We start from the raw sequence: 20994 nt of genomic DNA on the forward strand, positions 1-20994 counted from the left end.
AGCTGGCAGTGCCAAACCCAGCTCTGCTCCACTGAGGATGCCACAGGCAGGGATTGCTGGCACTGAAAGAGAGCTGGGAACTGGTGCCTCCCAGTTTCCACTGCTCCTTCCCTGCCTTGGGTGATTGGCACCAGGTGTGCCTCAGTGCTGGGCCATGCCATGGTGCCAGCAGTGCAGCAGAGCAGGGCAGTGACCAAGCAGGAAGTCCGGGGGACACCCCCAGTGGCTGAACACACCACCCACGCTTGCAGTTCCCGTTTTGGCAGGAATATAAAGGTGGTGAGAGCAGGGAGATCCCAGCATAGCGTGGACTGTGGGAAGCAAGGATGGGAGTGCAGAGCCTGGCGGTGGCTTGTGGGGCACTGGCCTTGTGCCTGGCACTCACCACAGCCACCAATCCCGGCTTCGTGGTGAGGATCACCCAGGCAGGCTTGGACTACGGTGGGTTCTGTTTCTGATTTCTCTCCTCACAGACTCCGTGGTGGCAGAAGTGTGGAGCCAGGTACCCTGTGGGAAGTCCTGGGTCCTGGGGCAGGATGGGGGATCATTGGCCATGGGTGCCCCTGTGAGGAGCACGGGGGCAGGATGGGGAAATCCTTGGACACATGGGGTGCCAAATGCACCATTGTCCAGGGCTTCCCCTGTTGCACCTGCCTGCCCCCAACCCCAAAACACAATGGAGCTGTGGCAGAGGGGACATCCCTATGGGGTCTCAGGGAGCTGCAGCCAGGCAGTGTGAGGGGCTGGAACAGCAGGAGGGTGCTGGTCCCACAGCACATCCAGGCAGCCAAGCCCTGAGCCCTGCAGGAGGGAGCTGCAGAGCAGAGAGGAGCTGGGGAGTTTTGGGGGGGGGGGCAGTGACAGGGATTGATGGGCCCTGTGCTGGTTTTATAGAGCAGGCAGAGCCCCAGCTGCAGCAGAGCACAGTTATGCATTGAAATGCACTGTGTGAGAAACAGTTCATTTACCAGACAGCTCTGCCAGCCGTGTGGGAGAGAATGTGACTCCCGTTCTCAGACAGGCAGAGGTGCAGCACCCGCTGATGTTGGAACACTCCCTGGTAATAATCCATCCATCTTCGCCTGATAGCAATGGGCATGGAGTGGCCCACAAAACACACCTGGTGGGCAGCCTGAAGCGGGAGGACTGGGACATCTCTCTCCTTTCTGTGGCCACCACCTTTCCCCGGGGCTGCAGTCAGGGCACCCGGCAGCATTGCCTGTGTGTTCACAGGGCTCTGTGCACGGAGGTTTGCCTTAAAGCCAGCCTGGGAGGCAGCATCAGCTGGATCTTTCCTTTGATCCTTCTGCTGCGTGCCCGGTGTGTGCTCCAGCTCCTGTAGCAGTGGTGGATTGATGCTCTCCCTGTATCCCTGCAGCCCATCAGCAGGGGATGGCGATCCTGGAGAAGGAGCTGGCCCAGCTGAAGCTGCCAGACATCTCGGGTGACTCTCGTATCTTGCGTGTGGGGAAGGTGCGCTATGAGGTGTCCAGGTGAGCCCTGCCAGTACCTTGGAGCCACCAAGTGCCCCCAACCCAGGCAATAAGCAGAAGTGGGGGAGGGTGTGGAGTCCTCAGTGCAGTGAGGACCGTCCTGTCCCCTCCACAGCTCCCTGAGATGTTGGCCCTGTCCTTGGTGCAGGCAGATATGTTTCCATTTCACTCAATGCCCAAGGGGAGAAAGGGAGCCGGGGTCACAGCAGTCTGGGTGTGGGTGGATTGTGTGCAATCAAAGCTGTGTAGTGGACATGGCCTTGCCTGTGGGACCAGAGCACACATTCCCCTGTGGAGCAGGAGCCCAGTCCTTGTGGAAATGCCAGCTCCCTGCTGCCCCCGGTTCCTCTCTGTTCCTGCAGTGCAGCATTTGGAGGAGCTGTGGGAGGCTGCAAGGGCCACATTCCCAAAAGTGCCACTCTGCTCTATGTCCCTGCCAGGCATAGCTTTGCAGCAGCAGAAGTGCAGCTGGGGATGCTGTTGTGCAGTGACTCCACTTCCTCCCCCTCGTCCTCCTTCCCTCCTTAACCTTGTGCTTGGGAGCAAGGAACCACTGTAACATGACCTTTCTTTTTATTCATATATTTTTAGACTGCGCCTTCGTGATTTTCACTTGCCATACTCACGGATTACCCCAATCTCCAACGTGGGCCTCCAGGTCTCCATCTCCAATGCCTTTGCTGAGCTGGATGGGGACTGGCGGGTGAAGTTTGCCTTTATGTGAGTGCCTGGCTCTTCCTGTCCCTATTCAGGCACTCACTCGGTGTCTCCAGCTCTGGATCTGGTCAGGCTTTTTCTCCTCTCTCTCTCTCTCTTATGTTTTGCACAGCTGTCATTTTGCTCTCCCAGTTATGATGGTTAAAACAGGGCAGAAACATGCAGGAACAAGGCACATGAAAGGGGAGCTATACATGGACCCTCAAGTCTCTCTTCAACCTCCCCTACTTGCTTTCACTCCCCTCTATTTAAAGGTTACCTCTCCTAGTTTATGTGCCAATGGAATTTGTTTCTCCTGAGTTTAAAATTTTCCCAGTCTCCTCTGGATGCACCATACAAGGGGGAGAATGATCTAACTAGGTTATTCATCCTGAAGCTGCTTTGAGGTCTCTTCACCAAGCCTTGGCATTGACAAACATACATTCCTCATTCCCCTCTACCAGCAGCCGGGACCACGGATCTTTTAACCTGAAGGTAGAAAATGTCTACATTAAAATTAACCTGAAACTGGGCAGTGACACCACTGGGAAGCCCACCATCAGCACCTCAGCCTGCAGTGCCAGCATCTCCAAAGTCCGGGTGCTCTTTTCAGGAAAATTGGGGTATGTAACTTCACTGGAAGTTCTGGAAACACTGTGTGTTAGCCCACCTGCCACAGGAATGTGGCTCTGCCATTACAATGTGGCTCTGGTGTGAGGACTAAGTTGTTGGCAAATCTGATATGTCCTGGTCTTAAATCTGGCCTGGATATCTCCTGCTGCACATGTGTCTGTATCTCGAAGAGGGGTGGGTGTGGTGAAGGCAGACACCAGACTTCTGTGGCTTACCAGTGAGTCTGTTTGCAAATCTAAACCCTGGGGCAAAGCCAGATGCCAAATTGATGTTGGAATGATGTTCCCAGGCTCTTGCATCTCAAGGGTCTCCCTTTCTTGGGCATATCCTTGTGCAGTATGGATCTGACTTAGGGCTTCTCTCTGTGTTTCTCTGCAGGTGGCTTTACAACCTGTTCCACAGCGTTATTGAGTCCAGGTTGCGAAAGATTTTGGAGGACAAGGTATGTGAGCAGTGGAGGGCAGGGCCCTGGGTTTTCTGGATGTCTTTAGCCCTCACTTGTAGGTGATGTGCTCTATGGATCAGATGTAGAGAGGTAACTAGGGCCAGAGCACATGACTGTGTTGCCAGTTCAGTAAAAACCAAAGGAATGGGCGTTGCAAGCTCCATAGCATTGTGTGACTCAGGCTGAATTTGAAACCTGGAGCCTTTGCCAAAACCCAGCATAATTGGTTCCTAATTAGCAAAGACTTTTCTTTCCATGTGGTCAGTTAATTAGATCTTATGTTTCAGGCCAAAGTCATTGTAACCTGATCAGAGCTGTCCTTTAACCAGCCATATTCTGGAGGGCTTTGGGGAGCACTGGGGTGGGAAACTCTCATTCCTGGATTTCAGACATTTGGTGTTTTGTTTTACTGAGGAGGGTCAGGGAGCTCTGGTACCGCTGCCTGGTACAGACACTGACATGCAGGAGACCTGCAACAAGACATGGAAACAAGCTGTTAGCAATAATTACTACAAGGATAACTGGCATGAGTTACAGCCTCTCTGGATGTGAACCTTGCTCGGGAAGGAGGCAGTTGTAGAACAGGCAAATCCCACTCCTGCAGCAGATCCCATCGTCCCCAGACACTATTCCCAATTTCATGCAACACCTTTCCCAAGCCCCCTGGGGTCTGTGAGAGCAGATGGTCTGGCAGCAGGAGCAACACCAGGGCTTAGAAGCCTTTTCTGCTGTTTTGTCCCCTGGAAGGAGAATACTCCTGGAACTGCAAAGGGACCCCACTGCCCTCTGGTCCTCCTCCAAGCCCCCTCTGCCCCATACACATTCTTCATTGTCTTTGTGGTGTGAGGGGCAATGGGCAGGAGAGGGCAGTAATCGAGCTGTGCCCTGGGCACAGCTGGGCTGCAGCCCAGGCCAGGCAGCCTGTGTCTGCCTCCTGCTGTTACTGCAATGTTTGGGCAGTTCTAGTACCCCCATTTCTGGGACTCCAGTCACAGGGAGATCCCAGTCACAGGGAGATCCCAGTCACAGGGAAATCCAGGTCACAGGGAATTCCAGGTCACAGGGAAATGTGGGTCATGGGGAAACACCAGTCACTGGGATCAGGGCTGCATTTTTGTGCCTGCAGCAACATCATCTCAGGCAGTAATAGGGCATTTCCAGCACAGACAGAAAAATATCACTGGGGACAGGGAACAGCTGCAACCTGCTGTCACTAAGGCTATGCCCAAGGCTCTGTTGCCTCCTCCTCCTCATCTCTTTCAGTGTGTTTGCTGCCCCTCCTCAGTGCTGCATCTCCCATCAGCTCTGTGGGCTGCATGCCCAGTCAGACAGATGACAGACAGATCCTGCCCATGGTTGCTGTGATGACACAGTGAAAACATTGAAAAGAGCTTGTGCAGATTTCCTCAGCCATCTGCAAGACGGTGCCCTGCAGTAAATTTCCCAGGCTAGTAGTGAGCCTGCAATAAAATCCCCACAATTGTAAGGGCTACACTTGTGAATGACAGAGGCAGAGGGATGCAATCTTCTCTCCCGGCACACAGCTGTAGGAGCTCAGCAAAGCTCAGCTTCAGTGCAACCAGTGCTCCTGCCCCTGCGGGGTGGGTTAATCCTTTCAGTAGCTCTTCTTTGGATGAGTCCTGGCTACTCAGCAAGGTTCATTCCTGCATGGGCCACATGAGATTCCTTCCAAGTGTCTCCCCAGAGCTGAACTGTGCCACAGGGAAATTGCTGCAAGCAATTGCTTCTAGGTATAAACCTGGCTTGTGTCTTGGACACTTAATGTACTGCCTAATGAATGGAGACAATCATCACTGAGTGCTCTTTGATTTAAGCAGGTTTTGTCACAGAGCAGGGAGTGTGGCTGAGGCTCCGAGCGGGGATTGCGACGTGGCTGCCCTTGCTCAGCTCTGTGGCCTTTCTGTCCCACAGGTCTGTGACAATGTGGCCAAGTCTGTGCACAACGAGCTCCAGACGTACATCCAGACCCTGCCAGGTACTGGGGGACTACAAGTGGGTTTAGGAGCAGCTCTTCCTAGCTTTTCCCAGCCACTGAGCAATGTTTTAATTTGTGTCTGCTCGCCATTTCCTGTTGTTCCAGCACCCAAACTGGAGCTGTGGAGCACCTCAGCAGATACAAATCACTCTGTGTCCTGTGTGGCTATGGAGATCCCTTCAGGATCTGTGCCCAAGGACATACAGGCGCTTGGGCTGCCTTAGCTGGGGGATTCTGGCCATTCCTCAGGTTCAGAACTTGGTTTGCATCACTGAGAAACATCCAGGAGAAAAGTGTTTTATTTACTTTGCAAGCCCACATGCACTTGGTACTGAGCTGATGCACCAGGCAGCCCAGGCATGGCACTGCCCAGATGCCAGTGGAAGCTATCTGTGCCCACCTTTTCTGACCATGTCATTCTTACTCATCTCTCTTCCTCATGTTTACAGTCACTGCCAGGATAGATGGCAAGACTGGGATTGATTACTCCTTGGTGGCACCCCCAAGAGCTACAGCCCAGTCCCTGGACGTGGAACTGAAGGTGAGAGGCAGCCCTGGGGACACTTGATTTTGCCAATGCCATTGCCACAGGTGGCAGGTGGGAACCGAGGTTTTGGTACCTGCTGCAAATGCTGTTTGGCAGCCTGAGTCAGCAAGTGAGCCCCAGGGTTGTTTGCACCCCTTCTCCACATCTCTCCCTCCTCCCAGGGTGAATTCTACTCCCTAGCCCACCGCTCCACTGTCCCCTTCTCACCGCTGCCACTGGCCTTCCCCTCGGATCACGACCGCATGGTTTACTTTGGAGCCTCCAGCTACTTCTTCAACACAGCTGGCATTGCCTACCACAAGGCTGGGGCACTGGTCTTTGAAATCACAGATGCCATGGTGAGTGGCACGAGTGGGGCAGGGCTGGGAAAGAAGTTCTATTTGCTGAGGTGCTCTGGGAGCAGCCAGCAGTCTTGGAGAAGCCCCAGTGAGAGAACTGGGGGCTGTGGGATGGAGCTGGGCTGTCAGAAATGGCAGCATTTGAGGATGGGAGGGCTTGCCATGGGCTCCTCTGTGCCACATTGCCCCAGTGTGACAGTCCTCTGCTACAGATCCCAAAGGAAACAGGATTCAGATTGGAGACATCAGTCTTCTCAGCCTTCATTCCTCAGGTGAGCAGTCTGGCCCTGCCTTCCCAGAACTCTTGCACACACAGGCTTTGCTCTGTGCCAGGTGTTCTCCCTAAGGACTGGGGCTTTGTACCATCATTCCCATTCTCTCCCTACTCCCACACAGCTGGAGGAGATGTACCCAAACATGCCAATGAAATTCAGGCTGTCTGCTCCCACTGCTCCATTCCTGACTATTGGACCAGGAGGAATCTCGTTCCAGCCCGTTGTGGATGCCCAGGCTTATGCTATCCTTCCAGACTCCAGCCTGGCTCCTCTCTTCCTCCTTAGTCTGGTGAGTTCAGACACAGCCTGTGGCATTGGGGCAGAAGGGAGTTTGAGCTGTGCCCAGTCCTGGTGCCCAGATCCTGCCAGGGGAGATGCTGGGTTCTGACCAGGTACAGTGGGGGTGTCCCCAGAGGAACAATTCCTGAGCTGACAAATGCCAGCTTTAATGCTGGGTTCCAACATGCCCCAGAATGGGCAGTGGTGTGTTTCAGCTGGTTTGAGCTGTTCCCCCTGGTTTCTGCTTTGGGGTGAGGTGGGATGAGCACTGCCAGAGCTCTGTGCTTTCCCCCCAGACAGGGAACGTTTCCGCTGTCATCAACGTGAGATCCGGCCGCATAGTTGGGAGCCTGGATGTGGGCAGGTACAGAGGGGAGCAGCCACTGCCTGGGCAGGGGATGGCTGGGGGTGTTTCTGTTTTGGGTGCCCAGGGACAGAGAGGGGGTGGGAATGTCCCAGGGATGTGGGCTTGGTGTGGAAGGAAGGAGTTGGAGCTGGAGGGAGTGGGATCTCCCTGGCCGTCGATGGGTGGAATTGCTCCCTCTGTTGGGACATCCTCCACAGCACCACTTCTATCCCTGGGCAGGATCAAGCTCTCTCTGAAGGATTCGGCTGTCGGCACTTTCCAGGTGAGCTCCCCTTGACCATCACCAGAGCCCCCAGCAGGGAGCTGGCAGCCTGCTGGGCTAGGACGAGGGCTCATTCCCCACTGCCTCCCAACATGGGACCCCACATTGACCCTGCAGCCACTTCCTGCCTCAGCCTGCATGGCTGGGAAAGGATCTGTTGGCTGTTCTCACCCCAACATTTCCTACTCTGCCAAAGTTGCTGGTCTCTGGCAAAATGTGTGCCCTTCCCTGCTCCTTGTTTCTATTTCTTTTCCTAATTATCCTTCAGTGCCTGCATTGTCTCCTGTCCTGCAGGCTAAAGCTTTTCCTCCCCCTCTCCCCACTTCCCAGGTTCGAATGATGCAGTCCTTAATGAATGTGTTGACTTCCAGTACCCTGCTCCCACGTCTCAATGGTGAGAACCTACTGGGGGGAATGGGGGTGCTGGAGCACCCTCCACTCAGGTTGCTCCATTCAAGTGGCCCAGCTCACTAATTAAATCCTCATTGCCAAGGCTGATCAGGGAAAAGTGCGTGCAGGAGGTGGCAGTGAAGTGGTGGGAGACTCTTGCTGCTCTGACAGGCTCCCAGCAGCAAATACAATGGAAAAAATGAGCCATGTGCACATCCTAATGCTTTCCAGACCCTCTCCCCAAATCCCTGCTTCTCCTGCCTCGCCAAGCAGCTCAGACCAGCGTGGGGCTGGTGGTTGGAGGGCCCGAGGGGGCTGTCATGGCTCTACATGCAGCCCTACCCCAGGAGCTTGGGAGGAGTTTCCTCTGCCTGCCCCAGAAGCAGTAGAGGAGAGGAAAGGGCTGGGGGAGGAGGTGGCAACCTTCTCTGTGTGCTCTGTGCTCCCTTGACTCCCATTCCCATCCCAATGCAGACACATGTGTTGTCTTTTGCAGCCCGGTTAGATGAGGGTTTCCCTCTGCCGCTTCTGGACAGGATTCAGCTCTCCAATATTCTAGTGAAGTTCCACCAGGTGAGTGAGGGGAAGCACCTGGCCCCAGCTGGGGCCCATCCTGCTGCCCCCAAAGCCCTGCTTACCAGCACAGCCTCCAAATCCAGTTTCCCCAGCTGTACTGGAAGTGATGGATGGAAGGGTGCTGTCAGCAGAAAATCAGTGCTCTGTTTTTCCTGGCTGCATGGTGGGAGTCTGGGATGGCACCACATTGTTCTCCAGTTCTTAAACGTGGATTCTGAATTTCCCACAACACTTTTTATAGCCGTGTAAGCCCCAGATCCCTGCTCTTCCCAAGTGGCAATGCCTGCATGTGCTGTGATGCCTAGTTGGATGAAGCCCCTGCCTGCCCTGGTGGAAGGAGCTGTATCGGGTCCAGTGGAGCAGAGAGAGCCCCTATACTGCAGTGCCTTGGGGAAGCCCCAAAGCTGGGTCACCATGGGGATGCCAAATAGCTGTAGTGAGGTGTAGCTGTGAAATTTCTGCAGAGCCTGCCAGGGGGAAAAATAGTCACAGGGGTTGGCAGAGACACATGTACCAATCCATTCTCCCTTCAGGGATGTGGTGGGTGCTGGACAATGCAGCTGCCAGGGCCTATAGCAGCCCAGTGCTTTCTCTCTTTTTCTCCCAGAATTTCCTGCTGCTTGGAGCGGACGTTCACTTCCAGCCCCGGGGATGAAGATAAGGCGATGAGAGCCCTTCAGCACTAAATATGCTCCATTCCCCACTTTGCCTTCCCCTTCCCCTTGCCTGAGCCAAAGACCATCAGTCCTGCCACTGTCCTGCACTGCGGCCTTAGCCCAGATCCCTGGCTGGGGCCTCACCTGGTGCTACCATGAGCTGGTGGTCCCCTGCTGTGGGCCACCCCCTCCCCTCCTCCCTCTGAGCAGCAATAAAGGTGTTGGAGCTGGGGCTATGGTGTTGGTGTCACTGTCTACACCTCCAGCCACATGGGGCCAGGTGGGAGCTGGATTGGGATCACCTGGTTTGTCTGCTTCCATGGCCATGGCGAGGCACCATGGAACACCCGTGTCCTGCTGTCCTGTCCCTTCACTCCAGCCTTGGGGCAGCGTGCTTGGAAAGAGCACAGTGGAAAAAGCCCTGTGGGTGCTGGTGAGCAGCAGCTGAATATGAGCACCAGGTGGCCAAGAAGGTCAGAAGCATCCTGGCCTGGATCAACCATAGCAGAGAAACAGGACCAGGGAAGGGATTGTGCTTTGTCCATTTCTGGCCCCCTTGCTTCAAGAAGGACATGGAGGTGCTGGAGCATGTCCAGAGAAAAAAAAATGGAGCTGGGAAAGGGGCTGAACCACCTACAGAGGCTGAAGGGAGCTGGGAGGGCTCAGCCTGAAGAAAATGAGGCTCAGGGGGAATTTCTCACCCTCACAACTCCCCAACAGGAGGGTGCAGCCAGGTTGGGGTCGGGCTCTGCTCCCAGGGAACAAGAGACCGGATAAGAGGACATGGTTTTAGGCAGTATATGGGGAGTTTTATATAGGATATTTGGAAGAATTTCTTCACAGAAAGGATCATTAGACCTTGGAATGGGCAGCCCAGGGAGGTGATGGAGTCACCGTCACTGGAGGTGTTTAAGGAAAGCCGGATGTGGCATTCAGTGCCATGGTCAAAATGAAATGGTGGTTCTGGGTCACAGGTTGAACTCAATGATCTTGGAGATCTTTCCCAACCTAACTACTTCTGTAATTTTGTGATTCCCACGGTGGCGCTGCCTGGCAGCGGGGTGGGCCCGAAATGGCGGCGGGGTGGAGGTGGCGGCAGGGCCAGTCCATGCCTGGCCGGCCAGTCCATCTCCTGTGTGGTGTGGCCAAGACACTTTTTCTCCCCAAGAGCTTAGTCCCTGAGCTGTTTCTGCAATTGAGATGCTCTCAGGCAAGCAAAGTGATAGCAGATAAGAGTCAAGACATAATCCCAACTCCACAAACAGGGCGCTCTCAGGTGCCATTAGATTCCTTGCCTTTAGCTGAATTCTCCTCACAAAGAACTAGGGCTGCTTGAGGCTGGGACTTTGTGCAAGAGAACAATTGGAATAGCCAGTTTTGCTGTCTCCCCAGGGAGAAGGCAGAGCAGGCCATCTGGAACCGTCTGCAGCACCTCAAAGCACTGAAGGCCCGGCGGCCCCAGGCTCGAGCTCCGCTCCGCATCGGGATCCTGGGTACGGCCGTGCTGCATCACCTGTATCCCCCTGGCAGCACCTGCCTTTCCCTGGGGTGAGAGCAGCTGGGAAGGGCTGCAGGGGAGTAATGGAGAGCAGGCTCTGCCTCATGAGGATCCCTCTACTTTGTAGACATGGCTGAGAGGCTTAAGGAGGAATTTGTGCACAGGGAGAAGCTGGTCATGACAGCCCTGATGCCTACCGTGACCTCTCTGTGCTGAAGCGTCTGTTGGTCTAACAACAACCACAGTTGCCACAGGTCCTGACCACAGCCCACTTATGTGGGTGACAATGAACTTGTCCTGGCTGGAACTGGGTAAGGGAGGTTTTCTTTTGGGCTGATGACTTCTCTTTCCAAGCTTTTTCCAAACCCAGCCAGGCTGCTCGCACTTGTCTTGCTGAGTCCATGGCTTTCCCCTGGTGTTTCCCCAGCCCACATTCCTTCCACCTGCCAGTGGAAGGCTGGAGAACAGCAGCAGTCATTTCTGTGGCACTGGTACAAGCTGCCCGGGGAATTCCCGGGCTGGTAATGGCACTGGGGAACACAAATGTTTCTGGATTTCCTTGCAGATGGCAAATGGACAGGTTATGGCACCACGAACAAAGATGCATTCAGATTTCTTTGGAGATAGCGAATGGACAGGTTATGGCACCACAGAACAAAGATGAATTCAAATTTCTTTGCAGATGGCAAATGGACAGGTTATAGCACCACAGAACAAAGATGCATTCAAATATTTTGCAGATGGCAAATGGACAGGTTATGGCACCACAGAACAAAGATGCATTCAAATATTTTGCAGATGGCAAATGGACAGGTTATGGCACCACAGAACAAAGTTGCATTCAGATTTCTTTGCAGATGGCAAATGTGCCTGGATTGCTAGCAATGCAAGGAGCAGAACTGCCTCAGCCTGGTCCCTGTAGTACCTGGGTAGCCCCAGCACATGGCTGTAGGGTGACTTGAACCATGGCATCATGAGAGAGATGTAGAAAGAGCTGGGGCAGGATGGGGAACTGCCCACACGTGCTGAGGAGCGTGTGGGGCCAGAAGGACTCCTGACCTGGGGAGCAATGGGTGGCCTATGGACAGTGGACAGAGGGGTCTTGACCTGCAGCGCTGGGCAAAGGACAGCACAGCAGCACAGGACTCCTGCAAGTCCCTACCCTCCTGGGCTCCTGGTTCCTATCGGACCATTCCTATTCCTTCTCCAGCAGCCTGGTGGAGCCAGCCTTTCCCCAGTGGAGTAGACCCCACTCTCCCAGAACAGGCAGAGAAGGAGAAGCTTTTACCTGTCCAAAGGGGCAGGCAGGGCAGGATTTCATGTTCCATCCCCTCTGTCACCACTTGCAGGAAGCACTACCGGGACCAGCACGTATATTGAGCTTTAGATGTGGTTTTGGCTGCTCCTTGCCAAACACAGCAGTGTTTGGTCAGTGCTCAACTCTTTGAAGGCTATTTTTTCCAGTTCAACTTCAAAATTTGCTCAAAGCCAGGGGGAAGACTTCCTGGTTTTGCTTCTTCTCTGTGCTATTCCGTATAACATTTCATTTCTTCTTATGGAAGAGTTCAGGTTCCTCCATGCTCCTCCTGAACTTCTTGAGTGCTGTTTTGACACAGCCCTTCAGTGAGATGGGATGGTCACCATGGGAGCCTTGGGAGCTCCTGCTCCAAAGAGAGCTCTGGAGCAGGAGCTCATTTTATCCAGACCCAGATAAGAGCTGATGATAGGTGATGGGGAGGGTCACAATGCCGAGGATGCTGTGAGTGGGGATTTGGCCTTTTGCCTTTCTCCTCTGCTCTTGGATGCTTCTTTCTGTGCAAAAGGAGCTCTGGGGAAAAGAACAACTGCCCATGGGCTTCTGTCTCAATGATGTTGCCTCTGGCAGCCAGGACTTCCCTGGATCCAGAATGAGATCTGCCTGCATCAGCATCCATGGGTTTCCTGTGCCTGGACCCCAACAGGAAATGAAAGTAACTGAATCATTTCTTCTTCCCTTACTTTTGTCCTGCAAGAAGAGAGCAGGCAGCCCAGCTCTCCTGGCTGGGGGGCCCAGGGGTGTTCCCCCCTCACACCTGCCTGGCTGCACCCAGCTCTGGCTCCTCTGTCCAGCCATCGTGACAAGAGCTGTGACATATCAGGTCTCAGAAGTGTTGTCTTTGGAGCTTGATCCTGGGATGATGGATGTCCCCTGTGCATGGCTGCTCTGTGCAGGAGCCCTGTGACAGGGTCTGGAGGTGCAGGGCACCTCAGTGGGGTAGTTGCCCTGGTGAAGCTGCCCAGCCCAGGCAAGTGCCCCTTTTATGTGCCAGCCCGGATGGGTGTGGGGGTCCCTGGGGTCTGATCACATGAGGTGAGAAGCTGTCACCTGCCTTCTTCAGGCCTTGCTGTACCCCAAGGCTGCTCTGGTGCCTTTAGCAGGCCTGTGGTGTGACAGAAATAGCTTACAGAAGAGCCAGGGGAGACATGGGACAGGGACTGGGATGGGGAGCAGCAGGGCTGGGACCCTGTTCCTGGGCAGCCCAAACTGTTCCCAGCTTTGCTGGGTGCAGGCTTCAGGAATGTGGCTCTGTCAGGCTCAGCTGGCAGTGCCAAACCCAGCTCTGCTCCACTGAGGATGCCACAGGCAGGGATTGCTGGCACTGAAAGAGAGCTGGGAACTGGTGCCTCCCAGTTTCCACTGCTCCTTCCCTGCCTTGGGTGATTGGCACCAGGTGTGCCTCAGTGCTGGGCCATGCCATGGTGCCAGCAGTGCAGCAGAGCAGGGCAGTGACCAAGCAGGAAGTCCGGGGGACACCCCCAGTGGCTGAACACATCACCTTTGCCAGCTGTTCCTGTTTTGATAGGGATATAAAGGTGGTGAGAGCAGGGAGATCCCAGCATAGCGTGGACTGTGGGAAGCAAGGATGGGAGTGCAGAGCCTGGCGGTGGCTTGTGGGGCACTGGCCTTGTGCCTGGCACTCACCACAGCCACCAATCCCGGCTTCGTGGTGAGGATCACCCAGGCAGGCTTGGACTACGGTGGGTTCTGTTTCTGATTTCTCTCCTCACAGACTCCGTGGTGGCAGAAGTGTGGAGCCAGGTACCCTGTGGGAAGTCCTGGTCCTGGGGCAGGATGGGGGATCATTGGCCATGGGTGCCCCTGTGAGGAGCACAGGGGCAGGATGGGGAAATCCTTGGACACATGGGGTGCCAAATGCACCATTGTCCAGGGCTTCCCCTGTTGCACCTGCCTGCCCCCAACCCCAAAACACAATGGAGCTGCGGCAGAGGGGACATCCCTATGGGGTCTCAGGGAGCTGCAGCCAGGCAGTGTGAGGGGCTGGAACAGCAGGAGGGTGCTGGTCCCACAGCACATCCAGGCAGCCAAGCCCTGAGCCCTGCAGGAGGGAGCTGCAGAGCAGAGAGGAGCTGGGGAGTTTTGGGGGGGGGGGGGGCAGTGACAGGGATTGATGGGCCCTGTGCTGGTTTTATAGAGCAGGCAGAGCCCCAGCTGCAGCAGAGCACAGTTATGCATTGAAATACACTGTGTGAGAAACAGTTCATTTACCAGACAGCTCTGCCAGCCGTGTGGGAGAGAATGTGACTCCCGTTCTCAGACAGGCAGAGGTGCAGCACCCGCTGATGTTGGAACACTCCCTGGTAATAATCCATCCATCTTCGCCTGATAGCAATGGGCATGGAGTGGCCCACAAAACACACCTGGTGGGCAGCCTGAAGCGGGAGGACTGGGACATCTCTCTCCTTTCTGTGGCCACCACCTTTCCCCGGGGCTGCAGTCAGGGCACCCGGCAGCATTGCCTGTGTGTTCACAGGGCTCTGTGCACGGAGGTTTGCCTTAAAGCCAGCCTGGGAGGCAGCATCAGCTGGATCTTTCCTTTGATCCTTCTGCTGCGTGCCCGGTGTGTGCTCCAGCTCCTGTAGCAGTGGTGGATTGATGCTCTCCCTGTATCCCTGCAGCCAATCAGCAGGGGATGGCGATCCTGGAGAAGGAGCTGGCCCAGCTGAAGCTGCCAGACATCTCGGGTAAATCAGGGAAGGTGCGCTATGAGGTGTCCAGGTGAGCCCTGCCAGTACCTTGGAGCCACCAAGTGCCCCCAACCCAGGCAATAAGCAGAAGTGGGGGAGGGTGTGGAGTCCTCAGTGCAGTGAGGACCGTCCTGTCCCCTCCACAGCTCCCTGAGATGTTGGCCCTGTCCTTGGTGCAGGCAGATATGTTTCCATTTCACTCAATGCCCAAGGGGAGAAAGGGAGCCGGGGTCACAGCAGTCTGGGTGTGGGTGGATTGTGTGCAATCAAAGCTGTGTAGTGGACATGGCCTTGCCTGTGGGACCAGAGCACACATTCCCCTGTGGAGCAGGAGCCCAGTCCTTGTGGAAATGCCAGCTCCCTGCTGCCCCCGGTTCCTCTCTGTTCCTGCAGTGCAGCATTTGGAGGAGCTGTGGGAGGCTGCAAGGGCCACATTCCCAAAAGTGCCACTCTGCTCTATGTCCCTGCCAGGCATAGCTTTGCAGCAGCAGAAGTGCAGCTGGGGATGCTGCTGTGCATTGACTCCACTTCCTCCCCCTCATTCTCCTTCCCTCCCTGATTGTCTCACTCACTCCCTCCCTAACCTTGTGCTTGGGAGCAAGGAACCACTGTAACATGACCTTTCTTTTTGTTCATATATTTTTAGACTGCGCATTCCAAATTTCCACTTGCCACACTCAAAGATTACCCCAATCTCCAACGAGGGCCTGCAGGTGTCCATCTCCAACGCCTTTGCTGAGCTGGTTGGGAACTGGAAGGTGAAGTTTGCCTTTATGTGAGTGCCCATCTCTTCCTCACTCGGTGTCTCCAGCTCTGGATCTGGTCAGGCTTTTTCTCCTCTCCCTCTCTCTCTTATGTTTTGCACAGCTGTCACTTTGCTCCCTCAGATATGCTGGATAAAACAGGGCAGAAACATGCAGGAACAAGGCACATGAAAGGGGAGCTATACATGGACCCTCAAGTCTCTCTTCAACCTCCCCTACTTGCTCTCACTCCCCTCTATTTAAAGGTTACCTCTCCTAGTTTATGTGCCAATGGAATTTGTTTCTCCTGAGTTTAAAATTTTCCCAGTCTCCTCTGGATGCACCATACAAGGGGAGAATGATCTAACTAGGTTATTCATCCTGAAGCTGCTTTGAGGTCTCTTCACATTGGTCTCTTGGCATTGACAATTATCTCTTTCTCACTGCCCTCTCCCTTCAGACGGAGCAGCGGATCTTTTAACCTGAAGGTGGAAAATTTCTCCATCAAAATTAACCTGAAACTGGGCAGTGACACCACTGGGAAGCCCACCATCAGCACCTCGGCCTGCAGTGCCAGCATCTCCAAAGTCCGGGTGCACTTTTCGGGCAAGTTTGGGTATGTAACTTCACTGGAAGTTCTGGAAACACTGTGTGTTAGCCCACCTGCCACAGGAATGTGGCTCTGCCATTACAATGTGGCTCTGGTGTGAGGACTAAGTTGTTGGCAAATCTGATGTGTCCTAGTCTTAAATCTGGCCTGGATATCTCCTGCTGCACATGTGTCTGTATCTCGAAGAGGGGTGGGTGTGGTGAAGGGAGACACCAGACTTCTGTGAGTCTGTTTGCAAATCTAAACCCTGGGGCAAAGCCAGATGCCAAATTGATGTTGGAATGATGTTCCCAGGCTCTTGCATCTTTAGGGACTCCCTTTCTTGGGCACATCCTTGTGCAGTATGGATCTGACTTAGACAGGGCTTCTCTCTGTGTTTCTCTGCAGGTGGTTTTACAACCTGTTCCACAAGACTATTGAGTCCAAGTTGAGGAAGAATTTAGAGAGCAAGGTATGTGAGCAGTGGAGGGCAGGGCCCTGGGTTTTCTGGATGTCTTTAGCCCTCACTTGTAGGTGATGTGCTTGAAGGATCAGATGTAGAGATATAACTACAGCCAGAGCACATAACTGTGGCATGGGTTAATACTCTCACTTGCTCTTCGGCCACACCCTGGCCACACAGCAAGGTTCATTCCTGCATGGGCCACATGAGATTCCTTCCAAGGGTCTCCCTAGAGCTGAACTGTGCCACAGGGAAATTGCTGCAAGCAATTGCTTCTAGGCATAAACCTGGCTTGTTTCTTGGACACTTAATGTACTGCCTAATGAATGGAGACAATCATCACTGAGCGCTCTTTGATTTAAGCAGGTTTTGTCACAGAGCAGGGAGTGTGGCTGAGGCTCCGAGCGGGGATTGCGACGTGGCTGCCCTTGCTCAGCTCTGTGGCCTTTCTGTCCCACAGGTCTGTGACAATGTGGCCAAGTCTGTGCACAACGAGCTCCAGAAGCAGGTCCAGACCCTGCCAGGTACTGGGGGACTGCAAGTGGGTTTAGGAGCAGCTCTTTCTAGCTTTTCCCAGCCACTGAGCAATGTTTTAATTTGTGTCCACTCTCCATCTCCTGGTGTTCCAGCACCGAAAGTGAAGTTGTGAAGCACCTTTTCTGTGTCCTGTCTGGCTGTGGAGATCTGTGCCCAAGGACTTACAGGCTCTTGAGCTGCCTTAGCTGGGGGATTCTGGCCATTCCTCAGGCGCAGGATATGGCTGTGAAAAAATCAGGAGAAAAATGGGGGCATTTTGTTCTTAGCAAAAGCAAGCCCACATGCAGTTGGTACTGAGCTGATGCACCAGGCAGCCCAGGCATGGCACTGCCCAGATGCCAGTGGAAGCCATCTGTGCCCACCTTTTCTGACCATGTCATTCTTACACATCTCTCTTCCTCATGTTTACAGTCACTGCCAGGATAGATGGCAAGACTGGGATTGATTACTCCTTGGTGGCACCCCCAAGAGCTACAGCCCAGTCCCTGGACGTGGAACTGAAGGTGAGAGGCAGCCCTGGGGACACTTGATTTTGCCAATGCCATTGCCACAGGTGGCAGGTGGGAACCGAGGTTTTGGTACCTGCTGCAAATGCTGTTTGGCAGCCTGAGTCAGCAAGTGAGCCCCAGGGTTGTTTGCACCCCTTCTCCACATCTCTCCCTCCTCCCAGGGTGAATTCTACTCCCTAGCCCACCGCTCCACTGTCCCCTTCTCACCGCTGCCACTGGCCTTCCCCTCGGATCACGACCGCATGGTTTACTTTGGAGCCTCCAGCTACTTCTTCAACACAGCTGGCATTGCCTACCACAAGGCTGGGGCACTGGTCTTTGAAATCACAGATGCCATGGTGAGTGGCACGAGTGGGGCAGGGCTGGGAAAGAAGTTCTATTTGCTGAGGTGCTCTGGGAGCAGCCAGCAGTCTTGGAGAAGCCCCAGTGAGAGAACTGGGGGCTGTGGGATGGAGCTGGGCTGTCAGAAATGGCAGCATTTGAGGATGGGAGGGCTTGCCATGGGCTCCTCTGTGCCACATTGCCCCAGTGTGACAGTCCTCTGCTACAGATCCCAAAGGAAACAGGATTCAGATTGGACACCTCTCTCTTCTCAGCCTTCATTCCTCAGGTGAGCAGTCTGGCCCTGCCTTCCCAGAACTCTTGCACACACAGGCTTTGCTCTGTGCCAGGTGTTCTCCCTAAGGACTGGGGCTTTGTACCATCATTCCCATTCTCTCCCTACTCTCACACAGCTGGAGGAGATGTACCCAAACATGCCAATGAAATTCAGGCTGTCTGCTCCCACTGCTCCATTCCTGACTATTGGACCAGGAGGAATCTCGTTCCAGCCCGTTGTGGATGCCCAGGCTTATGCTATCCTTCCAGACTCCAGCCTGGCTCCTCTCTTCCTCCTTAGTCTGGTGAGTTCAGACACAGCCTGTGGCATTGGGGCAGAAGGGAGTTTGAGCTGTGCCCAGTCCTGGTGCCCAGATCCTGCCAGGGGAGATGCTGGGTTCTGACCAGGTACAGTGGGGGTGTCCCCAGAGGAACAATTCCTGAGCTGACAAATGCCAGCTTTAATGCTGGGTGCCAACATGCCCCAGAATGGGCAGTGGTGTGTTTCAGCTGGTTTGAGCTGTTTCCCCTGGTTTCTGCTTTGGGGTGAGGTGGGATGAGCACTGCCAGAGCTCTGTGCTTTCCCCCCAGACAGGGAACGTTTCCGCTGTCATCAACGTGAGATCCGGCCGCATAGTTGGGAGCCTGGATGTGGGCAGGTACAGAGGGGAGCAGCCACTGCCTGGGCAGGGGATGGCTGGGGGTGTTTCTGTTTTGGGTGCCCAGGGACAGAGAGGGGGTGGGAATGTCCCAGGGATGTGGGCTTGGTGTGGAAGGAAGGAGTTGGAGCTGGAGGGAGTGGGATCTCCCTGGCCGTCGATGGGTGGAATTGCTCCCTCTGTTGGGACATCCTCCACAGCACCACTTCTATCCCTGGGCAGGATCAAGCTCTCTCTGAAGGATTCGGCTGTCGGCACTTTCCAGGTGAGCTCCCCTTGACCATCACCAGAGCCCCCAGCAGGGAGCTGGCAGCCTGCTGGGCTAGGACGAGGGCTCATTCCCCACTGCCTCCCAACATGGGACCCCACATTGACCCTGCAGCCACTTCCTGCCTCAGCCTGCACGGCTGGGAAAGGATCTGTTGGCTGTTCTCACCCCAACATTTCCTACTCTGCCAAAGTTGCTGGTCTCTGGCAAAATGTGTGCCCTTCCCTGCTCCTTGTCTCTATTTCTTTTCCTAATTATCCTTCAGTGCCTGCATTGTCTCCTATCCTGCAGGCTAAAGCTTTTCCTCCCCCTCTCCCCACTCTCCAGGTGCAATCTCTACAGTCCTTAATGAACTACGGGACTTCCAGAGTTGTGCTCCCACGTCTCAATGGTGAGAACCTACTGGGGGGAATGGGGGTGCTGGAGCACCCTCCACTCAGGTTGCTCCATTCAAGTGGCCCAGCTCACTAATTAAATCCTCATTGCCAAGGCTGATCAGGGAAAAGTGCGTGCAGGAGGTGGCAGTGAAGTGGTGGGAGACTCTTGCTGCTCTGACAGGCTCCCAGCAGCAAATACAATGGAAAAAATGAGCCATGTGCACATCCTAATGCTTTCCAGACCCTCTCCCCAAATCCCTGCTTCTCCTGCCTCGCCAAGCAGCTCAGACCAGCGTGGGGCTGGTGGTTGGAGGGCCCGAGGGGGCTGTCATGGCTCTACATGCAGCCCTACCCCAGGAGCTTGGGAGGAGTTTCCTCTGCCTGCCCCAGAAGCAGTAGAGGAGAGGAAAGGGCTGGGGGAGGAGGTGGCAACCTTCTCTGTGTGCTCTGTGCTCCCTTGACTCCCATTCCCATCCCAATGCAGACACATGTGTTGTCTTTTGCAGCCCGGTTAGATGAGGGTTTCCCTCTGCCGCTTCTGGACAGGATTCAGCTCTCCAATATTCTAGTGAAGTTCCACCAGGTGAGTGAGGGGAAGCACCTGGCCCCAGCTGGGGCCCATCCTGCTGCCCCCAAAGCCCTGCTTACCAGCACAGCCTCCAAATCCAGTTTCCCCAGCTGTGCTGGAAGTGATGGATGGGAGGGTGCTCTTCTCTGAAATACCACTGGTCCAGCAGCAAACCAGAGTACACCTGCCAATCCATTCTCCCTTCAGGGATGTGGTGGGTGCTGGCAATGTAGCTGCCAGGGCTGGTGGCAGCTCAGGACTGTCTCTTTCTCCCAGAATTTCCTGCTGCTTGGAGCAGACGTTCGCTTCCAGCCCCGGGGATGAAGATAAGGCGATGAGAGCCCTTCAGCACTAAACATGCTCCATTCACCACTTTGTCCTTCCCTGCTTCTGATCCCAGCACCAAAGATCACTGCTCCTGCCAGTGCCCCACAGCCTCCATCCTCCTGCTGGGGCCTCACCTGGTGCTACCATGAACTGGGGGTGCCCTGTCCCAAGCTACCTCCCCCTCCTTCCTCTGTGTAGCAATAAAGGTGCTGGTGCTGGGGCCTGAGCGTCAGTGTCACTGTGCTTGGGGCTGCACTGGGCAAGGTGGGAGCTGGATTGGGATCACCTGGTTTGTCTGCTTCCATGGCCATGGCGAGGCAGCATGGAACACCCGTGTCCTGCTGTCCTGTCCCTTCACTCCAGCCTTGGGGCAGCGTGCTTGGAAAGAGCACAGTGGAAAAAGCCCTGTGGGTGCTGGTGAGCAGCAGCTGAATATGAGCACCAGGTGGCCAAGAAGGTCAGAGGCATCCTGGCCTGGATCAACCTGTCCTGTAACCAGTGGGGCAGCCAGACCAGGGAAAGGATTGTCCCCCTGGTATTGGTGAGGCCCACAACTCAAGTCCTTTGTCTAGTTCTTGGCCCCACACTTCAGAATGGGCATGTAGGTGCTGGAGCATGTCCAGAGAAGGGCAATGGAGCTCGGAAGGGGGCTGGAGCACCAGGAACCTCTGAGGGAGCTGGGAGGGCTCAGTCTGGAAGATAAGAGGCTCAAGGGGACTTTCTCATCCTCACAACTCCCCAACAGGAGGAGGCAGCCAGGTCAGGGCCAGGCTCTGCTTCCAGAAAGCAAGCAACAGGACAAGAGGACATGCTGCACCAGGGGACTTCTAGGTTGGATATTTGGAAAAATTCCTTCACAGAAAGGGTCATAAACCTGGAA

The 20994-nt window shown here is 54.8% G+C and overlaps 2 protein-coding genes across 2 annotated transcripts; both read left to right on the plus strand.

The window, feature by feature from the left end:
• Positions 1-326: 326 nt before the first annotated feature.
• On the plus strand, positions 327-9155 carry LOC134051357 (bactericidal permeability-increasing protein-like). Its single transcript, XM_062505074.1, has 15 exons — positions 327-441; positions 1379-1493; positions 2085-2213; positions 2657-2812; positions 3201-3264; positions 5200-5263; positions 5713-5804; positions 5972-6148; positions 6361-6420; positions 6545-6712; positions 6999-7066; positions 7289-7331; positions 7662-7725; positions 8218-8294; positions 8905-9155. The coding sequence occupies exons 1-15, from the start codon at positions 327-329 to the stop codon at positions 8950-8952; spliced, it is 1440 nt and encodes a 479-aa protein (XP_062361058.1). The 3' UTR covers positions 8953-9155.
• Positions 9156-13354: 4199 nt separating this feature from the next.
• Positions 13355-20111, plus strand: LOC134051395 (bactericidal permeability-increasing protein-like). Its single transcript, XM_062505117.1, has 15 exons — positions 13355-13469; positions 14409-14508; positions 15124-15252; positions 15681-15836; positions 16218-16281; positions 16733-16796; positions 17221-17312; positions 17480-17656; positions 17869-17928; positions 18053-18220; positions 18507-18574; positions 18797-18839; positions 19170-19233; positions 19726-19802; positions 20064-20111. Exons 1-15 carry the CDS (start codon positions 13355-13357, stop codon positions 20109-20111), a joined length of 1425 nt encoding a protein of 474 aa, XP_062361101.1.
• The last annotated feature ends 883 nt before the right edge of the window (positions 20112-20994 follow it).

This window comes from Cinclus cinclus, chromosome 18, assembly GCF_963662255.1.
Source record: "Cinclus cinclus chromosome 18, bCinCin1.1, whole genome shotgun sequence".
Taxonomy (NCBI): Eukaryota; Metazoa; Chordata; class Aves; order Passeriformes; family Cinclidae; genus Cinclus; species Cinclus cinclus.

Coding starts and splice junctions, on each gene's coding strand:
- LOC134051395 (XM_062505117.1), top strand. CDS start 13,355: ATGGGAGTGCAGAGCCTGGCGGTGGCTTGTGGGGCACTGGCCTTGTGC. Junction 15,837..16,217: donor CACTTTTCGGGCAAGTTTGG/GTATGTAACTTC, acceptor GTTTCTCTGCAG/GTGGTTTTACAACCTGTTCC. Junction 18,575..18,796: donor GGGAGCCTGGATGTGGGCAG/GTACAGAGGGGA, acceptor ATCCCTGGGCAG/GATCAAGCTCTCTCTGAAGG.
- LOC134051357 (XM_062505074.1), top strand. CDS start 327: ATGGGAGTGCAGAGCCTGGCGGTGGCTTGTGGGGCACTGGCCTTGTGC. Junction 3,265..5,199: donor GAAAGATTTTGGAGGACAAG/GTATGTGAGCAG, acceptor TCTGTCCCACAG/GTCTGTGACAATGTGGCCAA. Junction 7,726..8,217: donor CCTGCTCCCACGTCTCAATG/GTGAGAACCTAC, acceptor TGTCTTTTGCAG/CCCGGTTAGATGAGGGTTTC.